The sequence below is a fragment of the Pygocentrus nattereri genome, chromosome 6 (genome assembly GCF_015220715.1).
Source record: "Pygocentrus nattereri isolate fPygNat1 chromosome 6, fPygNat1.pri, whole genome shotgun sequence".
Classification (NCBI taxonomy): Eukaryota; Metazoa; Chordata; class Actinopteri; order Characiformes; family Serrasalmidae; genus Pygocentrus; species Pygocentrus nattereri.
The window spans coordinates 33771458-33791975 of NC_051216.1; the positions used below are offsets into that span (position 1 = coordinate 33771458).

Below are 20518 nucleotides of genomic sequence, written 5' to 3' on the forward strand. Positions count from 1 at the left end.
ATTGGAAAGGGTGGCTCACAGTTACATTAAAGTTTTCTTGGCAGAAAGAGAAGTTTAAAACCCACGATGACTAGAAAAATCTTCAGCTCCAACTTTTCTGAAAGCACACTGGAATACCTTTAATTATAATATAAGGAAATGGGCTAATTAACATCTGTGTGGCCTGTGGAGAATGGAACACGGAGACCTCATTAACCTTAGCCATTTAATGAAACATGACCGAGTGCTACGGAGCTATACAGCTTCAACTGAATACATCATACAGCTGAAGCTATATTTCCATCTACCCACATGATTTTACTTCTGGACAGTTTCAGAAATTGCTGCATATGAACACTTATGATACAGTATGTTCATATGAAGAGTGAATATGTAAACATGGTAAATATGGAAGTTCGAGCCAATCAAAATTGACATGTAAATTAGGTTATACTTATTCAAAAGACCTACACCAAGGAAAGCTCTGTTTGACAGCCTGCTAAAAGAAATAATAACAAAGAAAACCTTTATTATGAATTTTTAAGGAATCTTAAGAAACAATTAAGCAAGAAACAAAAGGTTCTTTTTTTTAGAAAATATTGTTGATACTAGAAAAAATATAGTGTATTACAAACATTTAATTATAGGAATTTCATTTTAGTATGTAATATTTCTTAATATGAATTAAAATTTGTGCATAAATTTTTTCCACGTTACTAAAAATGTCAGGCTAATTGACAGGCTGAAACTACTACACTAAGCCAGTTTATCTTATATGTCCTATTGTTCTTGATCAAGGAATTTAAACATTTACTATTTTACTTCCCTGAGTAAATATTTTGACTAGTAAAAATGACACTTTCACACATGTGAACATTGAGCTCCTTTGTTAAATCAATTGCACTTGGAAAAACAGGACTAAAAGCTAAATCACCACATGTGAGATTATTACAACTTACTTTCCATAAACCGGACAGGGATTTGCAGAACATCTAATTTGATGCAGAAAGAAGACGTTTTATGCCAGTTACATCTGGCAATCTGAAATTCTGCTAAGGGAGTCTTTTACTCCTACAACAGCAGTTAAAGGTAGGAATGGTTCAGCAAAAAATTCACATGTCCAGCATTTGTTTGTCACACACAGAGTATGCTGCCGTGACGTGCACGCCCCTCAACACCAGTCAACATTTGGATTTTAAATTTAGATTTTGGAACACAGTTGCAGTGAGGTTGGGTACTGATGGCAGGTCATTAGGTCTGACTCTTCGCATTCCAATTCATCTGAAAGACCTTGTTAGAACTATGTATTAAGGCAGGTAGCATTGTGCTTGCATCTGCAAAACCAGGATTCATCCATCAGATGAACAAACTTTATGCAAATGTGCTGAGTGGCAACTCATTGTTGAAATATGGCATGGTAACTGACTGTTATGCTCAAAGTCAAGTAATGGCTAAGAGATTCATTATTCAAATGCATATAAAGAGGGAGGAATTACAGTAGAATACAAAAATGATTGCATTCAACATGCGGAAGACAATTACTTTGCTTGCTTTTAATCCTAAAAATTGTCAATGTTAGGCACAGACCTTGAAATCTAGAGCACCTAAATCTGCTTGTGTTTTAGTGATGTGCCACCAAAGCAGCCAACAGCTGCTTAGTTGTAAATAATAAAAAAAAAAAAAACAGCCTCCACCCTACAACAATCATGTAGTTCAGAGAGTTCTTTCATCTGCACTATATATACAGTATATAACAGCATTTACATTTGACTAGGGCAGCTCTTCATGGCAGATATTTTACAAACTGACTTACAGGCAGAATCCTTTGTGTTCCACATTTAAAGCCCCTGACCCGAGCTACTTAGGATAACCTACTCAGCTGTCATCTTTGTATGATGAGTGGTAAGGCAATATGATGCATAAAATCCAATACAACTGTAACATTTATGTTTCAGATTATTCTAGTATGAGCTTCTCCATTACATTGCAGCACAATTTAAACATGTAACAGCTTCTAATAATTCTAACATGCAAGTACATTATGATGGTGTATCGGATTTTCCTAAATGTATAACTCTAAAGTATTTTTGGGACAGCTTTGCAACTTTGTGCTTTTTTGAGTGGTACTGCCCATACATTTTAATATGTCTTTGTTCAGGAGCTGACTATTTCTTTCTTGTCTGACTACAATTACCATCAAGTTCACTGCTGACACTGTTGTCACGAGGCCGATATGTGATCAGGAGGAGTTGCTTTTCAGACAACAACCTCTTTCTTAGACAATGACCAGTTTAAATTAGCAGGTCTGACACTGAGAAGGTTACTAATTTTATAAACCTTAGTACTTTGGTATCTCAAACTATATTTCTATAAGGAAGGTGAAACAAACTACGAGGAGTCAAAAAGATAGCCTGTCTTCCAGAACACAGGCCTCCACAGCAGCCGCTTCAGGGCCTGCTTCAGAAATTGCTCCTTATCAGACTGCAAAGCCCTACAGAGGGAGGTGAAATCTTATCAATGGGTCACCACTCACACTTGTCTCCAAAATCTATAAGAAATACTGGAGGTGAGGATTCGCAGTATATTCATCCCCACATATACTCCAGCAAAGACCTCTTCACATTTCTGCGATTTGGCAAATGGTACCAGATCTAGGCTCCAAAAGGACAATTTCTTTCTTTCTCCTTCACTCAGAATTAAGTATTTTAATTAAGTAAAATGTGTTGTTACTTTTTTTCTACAATAACATTATACGCTTTCAACCACAGCACACCTTTCACTAAAACCCAACACTAATTGCCGATTGTTCAATCATAGTTCAGCACCTTTAAATAGGCATGCATAGTGTGTACACTAGATATGTTTAAATTCTAGTTCTAAGGCTGGCTTTAAACCGTTAAACTGTCAGGCTACTATAGTTGCTTAAAGTCTACATTAAACCAAATTGCCCCAAGTTATATAATTTAACTTGTCATGCAGGTGCAACAATGGCAAGCGTATCAAATTGGGAAACTAGTTTCAAGAAATAGCCAAATCAAAACGGCAATCATGTGATCACATCAAACAAAATATTTTCAGACCACTGACTTATCTGATCAATGGACAAGAATATAAAACACAAGATGGTTTTTAGGAGGGTGGAAAGGGAGACCCTCCCAACTCACAAGGCTAGCAGTTTTCCATTCTGACACATTTCCTGAACAGTGGCAACAAATGTTGCCCCTAACATTAACAACTGTCTGAACAGCTGCTTGTTGTTTGTTGATTCTTCTAGTCTGTTGTTATCGTGATCTAGATCTTTAATTTTCTCCTCTCTTTACGTCCCTTAATTTTACACAGAGCTTTGATTCATTTGGGATGGAAACAATGAAAATTATTACAGAAGGGGACACTGAGACAAGGACAGGAAGGGTGCGACATCAAATAGGCTATAAACGTAATGGCTACATAGTCTTTCAATGGCTTAATGTGCACGCAATGGACAAAAACTCAAATATATAGTGAAGAATCCTAGGCAGAAAGGTAACTTACAGATACACAGACGTGCAAATTATATGGAGATGATAAAAAGGCTGCAAATATGTAAATTACACCTTGTCGATGCAGTGTTTAAAAAATACCACCTGCTAATTAGTCTAACTAGTGGGGTAATAAAATCTGTTGCATGTAACTTTATTTTGAACTGCTTAGTGTAACTATCAAGTTGAATGGAAATTATGCTCAGAGTCCTGACCAGGGATGCATTGATACTGATACTAATATATACCGTGTTCATTTACTCATATTTGGCCATATAAAAACTCTATATCTATACCAAAATACCGATATCAGCTGATACCATGTGAGGGAACCCAAGTGTACATGCTAATGAACAAAAGCAGTGAAAGCGGATCTGCTCACACAGTGAAGTGTTATTGACTCCCTGACAGTCTGACTCCAAGCCATTGGTCACTTTAAACATTCCGCCTTTGTATTTTCCCCCAGACCTACACTGTGCTATTTCAGACTGTTTTAAACATATAATCACAGCTGCTTCACTAATACAGGTGGAGACATTTAGGTCAACTAAACAGAAAAAAAAAAAAAAAAAAGTTAACATTTCCTACTGTATATGCAATTTCACTGTTTCAATTAATTGAATAACAAGGTATGAATGCTAATACAGTGACTTATAAAACTGTCTTTGTAAAATAGGCTGTAGAGAGACAGTATTGTCCTACCGTGCACATGCACACTTGGCTTTTAGCTTCAGTGCTCAGTGTTAGCAACGATGTAACTCAGTTTCTTTTGCACAGTACTTCAAGTGCAGCGAATATTTAAAATCATGAACAGTTCATAGACAGACCTGTAGAGGACAGAGTCTGTAGAGGCCGCGTTTCACATAGCACAGACAGAGCATTTTCATGCAGTAGGAGTATATAAATCGTACATGATGTCAGTACATGATGGACTATTCAAACGTACAGTGTGAGTTAGTGTGAATAAGATTCCTAAAATCACATGCGTGTCTGGCTTTAGAGAATATTTAACTACTTCAAGGTACCTAGAGTAGCACAGCTAGCTAATGCAGGTCATTTAAAATCTGCTGGATTTTAATGACCTCTCTGTTGAGGTACAGTATATTGCAATCATTTAGACTAACAACTACTTTATTATTAAGTAGGTTATACAGTATGATTTTAGACTCGGTATCAGCAAGCACTAAAATATATACTCAGTCATATTCGGTCTAAAAAAATGTTAACGATGCATCCCTAATCCTGACAGTCTCTGCTTAATTTCTCCTGCACAATCATAATGTTTGTCAATAAAATGAATTTTGACTTTGATCTTGACTAACATTATTTCACAAAAGAGTGACCAAGCCAAACTGAGTGCTTCCTTCTGTTCTTTGTGTCCAGACATGTACTGGGGTTCATTTGTCTGCTGTTTCTGACATGACTCTTCAATTACAGTTTACAGACCACTGGGTTGTGCTGAAAGCCATTGTGCTTGAACTGTGAGATGAACTACACATTTCCCCACTTGAAGAGAGTGCTCTCTCTCTCCTTCTCCCTCCCCCTCTCTCTCGCTCACCCTCTCCCACTCCCTCTCTTTGAGAGCACACAATAGCTTTCCTTTTTGTAATAGGATCTCTTCAAAGTCACCCAGATGCAGAAATGTCATTAAATGTCATTCTCCAGCATCAGCACGCCTGATTCTCTTTTTTGTCGTATCACCTCAAATGGTTCCAGTGCTTTCAAGCTGGCTTTGTTGTTAGGATGACAACAACAGGGATTAAGGCTTTACACAGTAAAACTTCCATGCAACTAGTTGCATTTTGTCAGTTGCCTGCAACACAGTGTTCGTAAACCATGACAGTAACACAAAAGAATTCAAAACAGTCACTGCTGCATGCAACATAATAATTTTATCATTTACACCATTTTCTATATCTATTTGGACATTATACCAAATTAGTTCAAACTGCAGTCCCACAGTATAAAAAAATAAAAATAAATAAAAAAACAATAAAGTACTCAGACCTTAGATGTGTACAAGGATTATGTTATGATCTATTTAAAACCAAGGGGTTATTAGCGATAGTAATAAGCTAAATATATACAAAATCATCATTTATGAGGTATTTTATACTGGGAGGTGGTTGTCCCAAACCCTAACACCCAAATTTCCACTTTTAAAAGTAATGTTTACATTTTCCAATTTTTTTTAAAACTGTTTTTTGATTTCTTGTAAAGTGAAGATACACAACTAAGAATTATCATGAGACTGCATCCCTGTCCCTCTGTCCTAAACATGTCTGAAAGTATGTAACCTTTAGCACTGTCACTACTGAACACACATATTTTCTACAATTATGTCAACTGGTGTTTTCATTAAAACACTTAATTTGTGTGTATCCAACTGCGCAAAGCTGTGTTTGCTAGTCAGGTACTGGTTAAAGCAGTGGTCCCCAACACCATTCCTGAAGAGCTACTTTCCTGCAAAGTTTAGTTCCAGCCTGTACCCACTAAGCTGCCCCACTCTTTACTTACTCTAATACATCTGATCTTGCCCATCAGGGACCTGGGAGGAGGTTGGTTAAGTCAAGCAGGTAAGGCAAAGTGCGGTTGGAACTAGGATTTGCAGGAAGGTGACTCTCCAGGACCAGGACTGGAGACCACTTGGCTAGTCTTTCTGAGTTATGCTCAAATTTAGCTTAACTTTTCACTACAGGAAGGGTCACTATTGAAACATTTGGTAGTTTCAGTAGTGTAGTCAGTGTTTTGGTAATAATGAAAATCTTCTTCTTTCGGCTGCTCCTTTTAGGGGTCGCCACAGCGGATCATCTGCCTCCATCTTGCCCTATCCATTGCCTCCTAAACTTTCACACCAAATTTGGTAGTAATGAAAATGATCCGTTTTAATAAAATAAACATGATTAATGTAGAGGGTCACAAAAGGATTTTAGTCTGACTTGAGTTTGAATGAGTTAAAAGTGTTTTCAACTCTGACTGGAAATCAATTCAATATGATAGTGATTCATTTATAAAGAAGTACTTTGTTTCAGTTGTCAGTGCATCCAGAATTTTCATTTAGGTGCAACATTGACATAAATATCCTTGATTAACGTATTATGAGATTATTGTGACCTTGGTGATGGTCCATCACCACTAACAACTGGATGGCTTTTTTTGAGTGAGTCAGCCATGTGGGCAGAATCGGCAGTCATATGAAAGTGCTATTAGTTCTAAAAGCCAGCTCCAGTTATTCTGCTTTATCTGTTCAGCTCATGCATTCCCAGCACAATAATCTATCACAAAGTCACTCATTTAAATGTCATGCAAACACTATTCATCGCTTCCTCTCACTACTATAATGACAAAAGGCACAAAGACAAACAGCACGTCATTCTCACGTCAGACTGGATCATATTAACGCACCATTAAACAGGATCATTAAAGCTGCTGTTTGATCGAAAGTGAAAAGGCGGCATGCTTCCTTTTAAGAGCAACCCTACCTCGAAGTGACATGCTGAATTAAAATGTTCAAGTTAGAAGCAGAATAACTTATATTAAAACTAGACATCATTTACGTGTGCACTGCATAAAGCTCATAAAGAGATAGAAAGAAATCATTACAGTGTTCATTCTGCAGTGTATTCACGCTCTGTCAAGTGGATTCCAGCTGGTTCCAGCTAAATCTAAATGTAGCCATTGTGTTGTGGTGGCCCACGGCACATTTCTTACACTCCCACAGCATGGCGTGGCATTAGATGTGGCAGCGCAACCACATTGAGGGTGTGCTGACGTTTGGGGGCGTCAGTGCCATTAACTCAGATGTCTGGTACCTGGAGGCAGGCGGGCGCACGGCCATGTGGCTTATTCACATCCACCGCCACGAGCTGCCATCCTCCAGACGCATCCTCATGAAACATCTGCCATCCAGGGGAAAAAAGGAGAGAGAAAGAGACAGTCAGACAGATGCACTGAAATAGTAGGGAAGCCTCAGACAACTGGAAGTTATCATAGTTTCATATGCAACTTTGATAAATAGCTGAAACTAATGATGTACTGATTTGATATACCGGACTGGTATCCATTTCACCTTATTCACCCTTTAAGGTTGATGCAAAAACAGCTATTTCTGTATAATCCAGTTTTCCATTTATCATGTGATTTCAAATGTGTTGTTGCATTTGTCTGATATGTAAAGATCGTAACCAAAGTAAAGTTTTTTTTATTTTGTTTGCTTCACAAACTACCGTTTTGAACAGAAAAACACATAGGAATACATGTCACATGCCAGACAGAAACCAGTTTAAGGGATCATTGCCAGATTCTGGGTTGCTGGAAATATGCTCGGTTCTATGGTATTACATGAGTAAAGCATGTGCGACATACAATCAGACCCTACAATCAGATCTACAAGAGAAACATTAACAAAAGACAACATGTCAAGTATTTTCAATGTTACTTTGGTACTACAAAATGCAAATGCCTTTACAGAGCACTGTCATTAAATAAATAATCTGTATTAGCCCATACCCAGAGTTCAGATACTGGAAACGCTATTTAGAGAGGATAGGCTGGATTAGTGCATCCCTAGTTGTAACAGCTTATGAATATTACGTTGTATGTAGTTATGCAACAAAATGTGAAGTACATTTAATAGAATTTGTCAAGACCATAATACATAACTACATATTGGCCCTTTGAAATCAATTTAAACTGAGTAACAATAGCACTGTGAGCACACTTAGATTACCCCTTCTAGTTTAAAAGCAAACACTCAGGTAAAGAGCCACAGGCTTCACCTTTTACTGAATATCTATCCATATGTTTCAGACTCTGAATGCACCATGAGCCCACCAAGACAGATAAGAAGGCACTGCAAAAGCCATCAGGGACAAGAGTGAGAAAAAGCTCTGGAGCATTCTAGGCTGTACATGACAGCTGTGTAAAGGCTAAAGTCTCGACACTCAAGTTGAATTTGCTCTTGCAAAGAAAGGAATTCAGACCACAGAAGAAAAGACTTCAGCATTCCATAGCAGAATGAAATGTTATCATGAGATATAATAGACTTGAAAAAAAGTTGAAAAATAGTTGACTAGTAAAGCACTGAATTCCTTTTTTAGGGATTTTCTAGTAAATTACTGTGGGAAAGTCAGGCAATGACCAACTGCCAGAAGATAAGCAGAATAAATGAGCATCAAACATTACTGTTAAAGAAAACAATCTTTTTGTATTTTATTGTTTTCCTTGGGGTTCCAATTATAACAGATCAGTTTATACACCAAATACAGCCATAATCTGTTTTTGCATGACTATTTTCCAAGCATTCTTTATCCCTTAGAATTAAACAGGCTGTTTTTTGTTTGTGTCTTTGAGACTGATGTATTTAAATAAGCTCTGTTCTGACTGGTTGCCTAGTGTTCTCATTCAAAAAGCAGTTAGGCTGAAACGCTCCTTAAACTTCAGTCTGAACGGGTGGGGATACACTTCTATAGGCTGAATAGGTGGATACCTATAATTATATTGGTTTTCTTGACAGCACAGAAACAGTGAATTCAAAATAGGCTGTCCTTGCAGCTTACTTTCCAAATATGAACTGCTGAACTGGGGAGCGAATGCTATGTTCTGAAAGTTTAACAATGTTTGTACACCAACTCTTCTTTTATGGTCCACTTCTTTTATTACAAACAATAGAAGAAAATTCAGCTTTCTATGTTTTTCGCCATTTAAGGGCATAACAATAGCAATATAAAACACCACGTTAAATGCAACAACAAGTCCAGTCACACTAGGTTTTTCCTCAGGACCCACAAATAGCACAGAGGTAATCTGAACTCGGAGAATGTGTACTATGTATTTGTCGATTCCTCTTAGGAGTGTTTTCTTAAGTCAATATGCAGGAGCCAAAAACACGACAGACTATAAATCAACTTTCTCATCAAGTTCAGTACCAGCGCTTTAATACCATGCACCGATCAGGCATAACATTTGGTTGGTGGACTATTCTCAGTCCAGCAGTGACAACAGGGTGTTTAAAAATTCCAACAGCACTGCTGTGTCTAAACCACTCAGATCAGCGCAACACACACTAACTGTGGATACTTTGAAATACCTGTCTTCTTAAAAGCATATACTTCAATGAAAACAAGAAAAAGACAATTTTGCCAAGATGACTAACTTAACATAGTCAACAAAACTGGACTGTTTCATGAAACAAAATAACATATTACTGGTGACATATAATTTATAACTGTCTGTCAGATGACATTTAGCAAAATGGTCGAATCTAAATGGAGTTTATATATGGAAATATTTCAAACGATGACAAATTTGTACAGCGCAAGGCCAGACATGCATGCACTCTGAGACTAAACACTAAAATACAGGAAAATAATTCCTGTAGAATGATTCAGTTCACTGATTTCAACAACTATACAAATGCAAGACATGTTAAGAATTATAGTGCTGTCCTGGGAGTTTGGTTTATTTGTTAAAAATCTTTAACCCCACATATCATGGTCAAAAGGTCAATTTGTATGGAATGGCAGACATCTTTCACCAGAATTCTTATAAACAGAGGCCATTCTAGACACTGACTGGCCAACATTTATCTTCTATCTGCAAAGAGGCCTGTACTGGCTCATAGGGTGTCATGCTTAGAGGCCAATAATCACTGGTTGCAATGTCATTTTTAATCAATGTGTTCTTTGAGTTTGGAGAAAAAAAAAAAAATTCACTTGACTGTCTCAGTCGCAGGCACTGCTAATTCACACATTAATATTTTGTATCCATCACTCTAAAGCAATTTTTAAAAATCCTTTATACGAAAATGAAATGAACTTTAACGCCCATAAGGCTCAAAGGTTCCATTTATCAGTACACTAAGCTAATATTAACTTGGCCAAGTTTACATAAGCAAAGTTTAGATTTAGAGATAGTCAAACAGTAGAATTTTATTTAGTACAAAAAGGAATTAATGTAAGTGGTCTTTCAACAAAAGGCAACACGTTTGCATGCACAGTGGGATGAAAAGTCTGAGACCACTCTAACAACCTAGGATTGCTTTCATCTAATTCTGCAAATAAAATAAAAACAGATTTTTTTTTTAGAAAGTTTTAGAATTGAAAAAAAAAAAAATTAAAACAGAAGTTAAATGGAGTGAACCGAATAAGAAATATTTAAGACTGAAATGTTTCTAGGTCACTATTCAAATTTAAGAAAATTTGTGAATTAGACCAAGTTCTAACTGTTGTACAAAAAGACTTGATATTTTTAGTCTTACTCTTCCTCAGAAACCTGTATTCAGATGACTCTCAGGTGGATCTGATCCATGCTAGCTTGAGTGCATGCAGTCATTAAACCGAAAAGGGGAATGAATACAAAGAAATGCTGATAGTAATGTTGCAATTTCAGAGATTCTACTGTCCACTCAGACTGATATGTTCAGAATATAATTTGTTCTAAAAAAATGAAGTTAGAAAAGAATGCAAAATACAAGCATTTTCACTGTGTTTTTACTAGTGCTAGGCTTTTGGTATCCACTTCAAGCAGTTTTAATGTGATCCTGCTAGTAATCACTATTTTCCAGCTGTCTTTGTGTAGAGGTGTGAATTGATTTCACAGCTGGAGATTCTCACTCCTCCCCCTTCACCTCTCACTGCACACTTGCAGCTCAACAGAGTCACGCCATTTCACACACTGCCAGCTAACAGTGCTAGTTGTTCTAGTAAGAGTTACAGGGGAAAATATTTTATTTGTGCATCTCAATTCAAAATATCTAAGTCAATTTTCACAGCCAACTGAACAGTCATGAAGAGGCTGTCAGAAAGAGGTACTATGACATGCATGTGTTGATAATTCAAAACCTGTAAATTATGCCAAAATTATGCCAAAAACCTCTTCTCTAATGCCCCTCAAAGTGCTAGGTAATGCTAATCTTGCTAATTTCTTCTTTTCTTTAGGGTCTCCTACAGTCTCCAATGTCACTAGGTTGGCTAGTGTAATGTGAGATGGTCCTTTTTAAACCATTTTCGTAATCGCAATATCAACTTACACACCCAATAGCAAGTCTGATGAGTTGTGCATTTATCAGTTACTTGTGTTACTTATTTGTGCCTCCTTAACTGTTTCCTTGCCAAAAGCCTTGAACTAGCAGCACACAGATTAAGAGGCATTCTCTGATTTTTCATTTCTATTAACAAAACATTTCTTTAATAAATAACATTCATGGCATATTGCATAATTTGTTTTACACAAACTAGCAGATAATTAGTTATGCTAGTTATGTTATTTTCACAGATTTGTTTAGCAGGACTGCAAGCTCGTCCTGTTTTGTTCCTGCAAAAAACAAGTCAAGATTTTATATATATATATATATATATACATTTTAAAAAAAAAAGACCCCGGGCAGCAGGAAATGCAAACAAAACCCATTGTTGACATTTGCTAACTGAAAAGAGGATAAAAGGCCGTTGCTCATGTAAGCTTTGTGACCTGTTGATATGAAATCTTGACTTGTGTGCAGATGCATACAGAGTATTAATTGTTAATATATATATATATATATATATATATATATTTTTTTTTTTTTTTTTTTTTTTTACCCAAGTTTCTCATCTCCAATTCCACCTGTTAGTTAGGACCCTCCCCAATCACACAATGCTATCAATGTTAGGAGGGTGAAGGCTACCACAGGCTTGCTAAATCCCACATGGCTTTGGTTTGCTTCTCATCACAGTCACAGCAATCTGCCAAGCACTAGTATAGGAGCTAAGCATTGCCTCTTTATGGTTATGTCTATGGCTGGGATAGTTAGTGCTCTTGGTTTCCCACACTATGCTTGAATACAGCCAAGTGAAACTGTGCCAAAAACAGTTAGAACGTCATGACAACCAAAAGAACTCTTGCCGTCATGCCTTTATTTGTATTATAAAAGAGGGTTTGCAGGCCCCCTACTGGCCATTCTGCTAGCAGACTGAGTTATAATTGATATATGTGTTGAGCTGCTAGTAAGCAATGATGAGTGAAATGGGAGGGGTCAGAACTCCCTACTCCACAAATGCGACCAAGCCATGATAAAACAGACATTTTATATATAAAAATGTGTACAACTGTCATAATGAACAACGGCACTTAACCACATTTTTATAAATGCTGACTTGGTTGCTCGCAAAGATAAAAATCCAATTAGCTTCTGTTTTTTGTGAATTATACAAAATTCCATACAAACAAATATGGCCAAATTCAACTGAGGGACCTCATCTAAAACATTTGCATTTTATGGCTACTATGAAAGAGGGTTAATTAATTTGTGAATGCACTGCAGGATTATATCAATATCACAGAAACAAGCTCCTTGTTCGATTAGTACCAAAGTTCCCATTATCCTTTTGTAACATCCTCATATGAAGTGCCTAGTGTACGGTAGCTCACATGGGCTTGCAAAAAGGCTAAGAAACCATCACCTGTTTCACAGATGTGTAAAGTAACCAAACTGATTCATTCCTAATGAGCTGCAACCACTGAGGTCCCACTTCAGAGAGAAGCCCAAGGTGCAAGGATGAAATTCTATCTTCATCTGATACTGATGCCTTTTTTACTGCTGCATTAAATTCACTTTAAAACAGGTTTCTAATGCAGTCTCATGTATATAGGTAGTCTCCAACCTGCTGTGCTTGTCTTAACATGTAAGGAGTACACCTGCTTTCTGAGTCATCTTCTACTCTCTGTGGTGGGGTAGCTGCCTTACCAGGCACAATCAAACTGACCTCATCTGAATCTTGATACCCACTCCTCTGCAAGTCTTTCCTCATAGCACTTACAAAACCCTAGAAAGGCTCCTTAATATGGCAGCATGTTTGGGATAAAGAAAACTCAGCCTCCCGTGTACTGTTCTGACTGCTGTCAGAGGACAGCTAGGTACCTTACATCATGCAGTTGTGAGGTCCAAGAGTGTGACACGTGCCTCCTGTTTTTCATGGCTGTTGTCACATACTGTTGTCTCATTCTTTCCGTCCTAAGACTTGTAACATCAGCCCAAGTTGTTTACCTATGAAGCCTGCACAACTGCTTAGAGCTGCTGTTATAGACACACAGGAAAGTGCAGACATCTAAGGGTAACTACAAGCATGTTTCCACACAGCGCCTTCCATTCAGGCAACGTCCCTAACAATCAGCTAACAGGCTTACAGAGGAATCCTCTCCTTCCCCCCATCCCACATATCTGATGTCTTCTGAAAGCCCAACTAGTTCAAAGGACAAGAAGAGCTCAGTGCTAGAGGTGGTGGCAAACCATTCTTGTGTATATGGGAGACTGTGGGGTTACACACAAGTTTCAACTGAAGTTTAAACCTCAACGTACAGAGGTCAAGGGCTATAGTTGCTGTTGATCTAAATAATGCCAACACTCTTCCAGGATGTTTTAACCATCTTGGATGTCCATTGTCTTGTTATGAGGTTCTGAATAGTTAACGTCTGTAGATGTGCAAGTTACTCATTTGTAAATGCTCACTAATAACACAAATGCACCACAGTGAGGATAAACGTTCAGAGAACGGCAACTCTGGTGCTCAGTAAGATTATCTCAAGTGTGCTACTAGGTTCACTTAATATAGGTTGGAAGGCAGACTAGCATGAGATTAAGATGTGTGGATCATTAGCCACATTTACATGCAGCCTAATAATCTGATAATAATCCAACTAATAGCTCAATCGGAATGGAATATGTCCATGTAACCATCTCATTCAGAAAAGTCTAGTCCGATTGAGGCCATTCGGAACACAATTTCTATCTGACTGAACAAGGTGGGTAATCCTGTAAATAATCTGTTAAATAGAAGAATAACAGCCATGTAAACGCCTATATCCCATTACACTTCCAATCGGAACATCTAAGTATGTTCTGTGTATGTGCATCGTGTCATGGTGAAAGTTTATAACGTTCAACATCATCTCATCTTACTCGGACTGGACCTCACGTGATGTTTGTTATCATGGTAATGTTTACTCTAAGTGGGACTCCACACAGGCGCGTCATTTTCCATTGGATTTTTGCATAGAGTAAGTCACCTCAGTCCAAATATGTAATCGGAATATATTCAACTGGATTAGCAAAAACCTTTGCATGTAAACATAGCCATTTACAGTTACAGTCTAATCACCTGGCGCAGATGCAATTTCTCTCAGTGCTGCAACACCACCAAAGATGAAGTGCTGTATCCGTCTTGCAAACAGTTAACCAGGGCACATTCCTGCTCTGTGGGCTGAAAATCATTTCCTTTTTTCTTTTAAATTTTTTAAATAAAAAAAGTTCAGTTCTTGTTCTATTGCATTTCTTGTTAAGTGGCCTGAAAAAAAGAACTTCTCCATTAACAGTAAAAATGTCCATGGCTGTGATTTGCATGCCTTAACAGCATGGTAGTTGCACGTTGCACTGCTATGAGTTTCTCAGGCACCACTTACAGCATTGCTGAGGTACTTAGACAACTGGATATCAGTACTGGGTTCAGAAGAGTTGCTAAAGAAGATATAACACGCAAGCAGCCATTTCAAAGCCAGTTCATATACATGTTACTTGTTATTGCATCTACCATATGAGAAAATGGGAATGGGAAGTCCCACCCATGGCTCAAAAAAAAAAAAAAAAAAAAAAAAAAAAAAAAAAAAAAAAAATCAACATCCAGATTATTTAAAGCACTGTGCACATCGGTAAAATTGGGAAAATGACACACTTCAACTCCTTTGAAAACAATGGAATATCCGAGTTACCGGCGCCCACTCACTAGAATAACCACACTCATTCATTCAGCCTTTTTTAAAGCAACGCAGCTGAAGTTTCGATACCATTGGTCGTTTACCACTATGAGGCATGGAACAAAACTATCTGGTAAAAAACACTAATTCTGTGTCAGTGACTCAGTCAAGAATTTCTCCCTCATGTTAAACAGCTCTCTACTATAACAAGCTTAATAAGATTAAACTCTCTCCTCACTAGAGTAAGCTAACTGGGCAGACATACTCTAGGAATATCCATAGAAAGACACAGAGCTGTAATTTTAAATGTTTAGTTCTTTACTCATGCCAGCTTCCAAACTACAACATACAAAATAAAGAAATGTGTTTCCTGAACATCTGCTAAGCATAATACATGCAAGTTTTCCCAGAACATAAAACTGCATTTAAAAAAAGTATTTTTTTGTAAAATCAAAGATGTCTTTCAAAGACCATACAAAATTATCTCAAATTGGAAAAAAAGTGAATCATGTAACCTCTAAAATGAATCATTTCTACTTTCGCTCAATTTTTAAGCTTTAAATGATTAGAAGTGTTACCTAATACAAAAGAAATCTAAAAAAAGTCTCAGATTGTTTTTAAAACACCAATGTGCCATTCATGCATTAATCTCCTTGAGAGACCTAATTAAATGTATTATATACAAATTTGTTGAATAAAAGAGATAAAAGAAAATCTTGCCACTAAATCCCTGTCTCTCAGGTCCATCTTATATTCATTTTATTTCTTTGGGATTAAAGGCACCAACCCAAGCCTTATTGTTTAACACCCAGTAAATGACAGCTTTGTGTACCCCTTGAGCTAATTGCTTTTTTTTTTCCCTGACAGAAGACTCAAGCGTCTCTGTAATTAAAGTTGAGTTTAATAGATACAGAAAGGCTAATTGTTTTCAAGGTCGCAACTCTGTTTCATTGTAAGGGACAAATTATCGGGACATCAAATAACTGACAAAGTGAAAGCCAGCATTATTTTCCTCTCTGAAATGAATCCTGCTTATCATAGCTTACCATTTTCTTTTTGTGTTATTTTGCCAAGAGTCTTTAAATATATATCTTTAAAGTGTGCCCAAGAGGCTGGCAGACAGCTGAATCAGTAGTACACAAATGGGACTATTTAAATTAAGCTTAAAAAAAGTACAGAAATCTTTTTGGGCCCCAGTGGTGCTTCTTGTTCCGACAGTGTGTGTTTTTCAGGAAATAGCCAAGTTGGATTCCATCCTACATTCCTTTTTTTCCCCTTCTCTTGAAGTCTGGGGCCCCACAGAATCTCCTGACCTCAAAAGCTACATTAATTTCAGGGTGATCCTAAAAGGCTTAAACACATTATACTATTTATCAGCACAGTCCAATTAGAGATAAGGAAACAATTTAAAGATCTAGGATGGCAGGGTCTAGGCAGAGGGTACTCTGAGGACAATTCAGCCCTATATCCACTGAATAATCTTTGCCTTATTGCTTTTAGGTTTTCTATTGTTGCCATCTGATATATTTAACTTAATCTTACAATTTCCTTTTTTCCTTCCCTTTGACTTTTTCTCTCATACCTTTCTGATGCCTGTCTCCAAATACAATCTCCATGCAGTCCTGAATAGCAGCAAAAATGCAGATGCTTCCATTCACTTCCATCAGGGCACCTCTAGAAAGACAGACTCTAATAGTGTCAAGTCTGGTCACTGTTTTGCTGCCAAGTCCATCCATGCCAAACCCCAAGGTGTGATCCAGTTCAGCTCTAGCACTGGGACTGGCGCCATCAGAAACCTAGTATGGTTCAATTCACATAATTGCACACCCAAGTTTTCACCCCAAGCCGCCACTTTACATTCCCAGTGCATTTTAGGCATTTGCTCAGTGTGAATTTCTCACGAAGGGGAACAGTTAGGAACAGACATTAGATGCACTAGCAGCTACAATTGTCCATGTTTAGGCTAGAGTTGCCATAACTATTATTAAACCCAGTGTTGTGATTTGAATGTACACAATTGTTCACTTGGCACTAAAAAGAGACAACATAGCCTTTGGTACCAGTATTGGTATGAGGCCAATATCAGACATCAGAGGGGAAAAAAAGGATGAATCAGATACAATATGCAACAAATCATTTACTGAAATTACTGAAAATCACTCCAATTATGTGATGTGATGTGATGAGCTGCATATTTCTATGGTGTAAAACAGGTTTGAAGAGTTCAAGCAGGATATTCCTTTTTACATTGTAATAGCTCAATTCAAAGTTTAGGAGCTCTTAATGAACTGCACTAGTTACTAAAAAAAATAATGAATTAGTATCAGTGGTTTTAGCGAAAAAAAAATATGGTGGTATCATACTATTTTTGGTGTTAATAGGATTGCAAATCCAACAGCAGTGCAAGCAGAACTTTCTGCTTTAAACCCTGTTATATCATCAAAAAAACATGGCTGGCACATATTCACTATAATCTTGATCACAATGAGGTTACAATTTTCACTTTGCCATGTTGATACAGTAAAGGTACAGGACTTCTCACACAAAGTTCCTGACTGAAGTTCCTGAAGTTTCACAAAACGTAACAAATACTACCACAGATACATAGTGGTAAATGATTAATCTCCAACCACCTGCATGTGATTGCATGATGTTTATGCCAAATCGCATGAAACATGAAGAGGCAAGCTAATTTTTTTTTTTGAAAGAACGAAAAAGAATCATCCAAGAATATATCCCCTTACTTTGAAATGGAATAAGACAGTTATTTTAATGGACCTAATATTTATTATTTCCAGTTATACCAGATTGAAGGGCTGCCTGTCATGTACTGCTTTCTTCAAATGTATCCTCAAATGGTGGAAAAATTTCACTTTCTTTTTCTTTTTAGCCATGCCTCAGATAACTGTGCCTCATACTTTGGATCACTGTCTTGTTGCAGGATCCATCCACACTTCATTTTTAGCTTTCTGACTGACGGTAGGAGGCATTGCTGTAAAATCTGTTGATATTGGCCTGCACTCATTCCACTGTTTGCAGAGCTACAGGCTCTGTTGTAGACATGCACTCCCAAAACATTAGTGACCCCCCCCCCCCATGTTTTACAGTGAGAATGGATTTTTTTTTATTCTGCCACACATTTCTGTGTAAATTATGACCAAAAAGTTCAACTTTGGTCTCATTAGACCACATTATATTGTTCTAAAATCATCTGGTCTGTTAATATGTTAATTAGCATACTTCTGGCCTGCTGTCTTGTGTGTAGAAGTAAGCAATGGTTTCTTGCATGCTTTTCTCACAATGCAGACTAATGTAGACTGTGCTTCAATGTGGAGATGTGGACCTACTGTGCCCCAAAACAACAATTTATTTTTTTTTGGTCTCCTGCTGTTTATTTTGGATTCTTCCGGAGCTCTCGAACAATTTTCTTGCAGTCCATTCAGTTATTTTTCTTGTTCTTTTTTGGTAGAGTTTTCATGTGTCCATGTTTCTTCCATTTCTGGATCATGATCTTCATGGTTGCTACTGGTTTGCCAAAATGCTTTGATATTTTTATGCCTCTCCAGCTCTTTGAAATGTCAGTAATTTCTTTTTGAGGTCTTCTAACAGCTATTTTCCTAATCCCATGCTGCTCTCTGCAAACTGCTTGACCTACCTACCTGCAAATGTATACTGCAATCCTAATCTAACATACCTGACGCCACTCATCAAGCATTAATTGCGGTCATTTAAAGTTCAGATGCCTAATTTCACATATTCAGGATAAATACTTTGAATGTGCAATAAAGGGAATGCAAACTAAAACCCGCTATTAAAGATAAATGGTGACAGATCTGCTCTGAAACGCAAGTTATAACAAAGTTATCAGCAGAAAAACACATTTAAATGAGTATGTAATGTTATGTTGAAGATGCCATAAGAGTTTTTTTTTTTTTTCTTCAGTATGTAGGACTACTTTGAACCACTTTGTATTCTCAACATCTGTGATGTACAATTGGTTTCCTCTATTGAATAAGGATATTTTTACATTCACAGACATCACAAAGGAAAAAAGTCACCCTGACTGGACCAATAGCTGTTTATTATGCCAATTCTAAACTTGGAGAATGTTAGGCCTGTAGCTCAATTTGTCATGGTGATTCAGACATGTAAAAACTGACCCACCATCACGAGACAGGGAATCCAAGGGTAGACTGAACTAAGCTTAAAGAAATCTTGCGTGAGACAGGCCCCATTCCATAATCTATTATTATTATTAACATCATTTATGTTGAAGTACCTTCCCAGCTCTCTGGAAAGGTCATAGTGTGCAACAGCAGGGGTTCTCAACTCCAGCACTAACTGCAAATAAGCCTAGGTGATATTTACATACAGTATATTACATTCAGACTGCCTGCCAGCCTGTCACACATGCACCTGCAGCGGAGGCTGCTTCAAGACTACACAGGAAGTATGACTTCCCTAAAAATTTAATCATAACATGGCACTACACTCTCAGAACTAAAGGTGCTAAACTGGGGCAGGACCCTCATGGGGAACATCTCAGTAGCTTTAGTCAGGGAACATACCTGCACCATAATCCTTTGAAATTTTTGAGGTGTTGTTTAGAAAAAATTGTAAATAAATTGTAAATGCAGAGCTCTTGTATTTGCTAAGTTACCAGTTAACATTAAGGCATGTACTAGCTTTTTTCAGGGTATAATTTAATGACTTTAGCTGTTTGAAGCAGTAGGGCAGACAAGCTACAAAATAGATTAAAACAGATTAATAAATAGATTAAATTATTCCAAAATACTAGTCCTTTGTGCCTTTGTAACATATTATTATTGTAAATGTAACATATTATTATTATTATGATGAACAGTAGACTGTAGACAAATGCATTTTACAATATCAAGAATTAAGTTATAATAGTGTAATATCCAGAATGCATCATGCATCAAAATCAGTGAATAAGGCAGAAAACGTCTGAAAATAACTCTAAATAGATAATTACACTACAGAGATTATCATTTCATATTCTTACATGTTCCCATACATATTTGAAATATTTATAATACATCTAAAATTTTTGGTGTCTAATGCAAAAAGTTTTTATTACATATAAAATAATATTTACTCGACATGGCAAGGGACTGAACTTTTGAAAGGTAGTTTATAAGGACTACATTTTTTTGTCATTAGATTATTACGAACTGTGCTTCCCCTTGGTGAGAAAGCATCAATCACAACCACACAATTCCACAAGCATGTCAAAAACATACCCTTCACTTTCAGACTCTTCAGTCTTTCTC

At 37.1% G+C, this 20518-nt stretch overlaps 1 protein-coding gene across 5 annotated transcripts in view; it reads right to left on the reverse strand.

Annotated features, from left to right (window-relative positions):
• Positions 1 to 20518, reverse strand: part of nalcn (sodium leak channel, non-selective) — a 177778-nt gene that overhangs the window by 124736 nt on the left and 32524 nt on the right. For all 5 annotated transcript variants that reach the window (XM_017720920.2, XM_017720921.2, XM_037538951.1 and 2 more), the window contains one exon: positions 7310 to 7396. In XM_017720920.2, coding sequence (XP_017576409.1) covers positions 7310 to 7396 — 87 coding nt within the window. The remainder of the gene's footprint in view (positions 1 to 7309; positions 7397 to 20518) is intronic.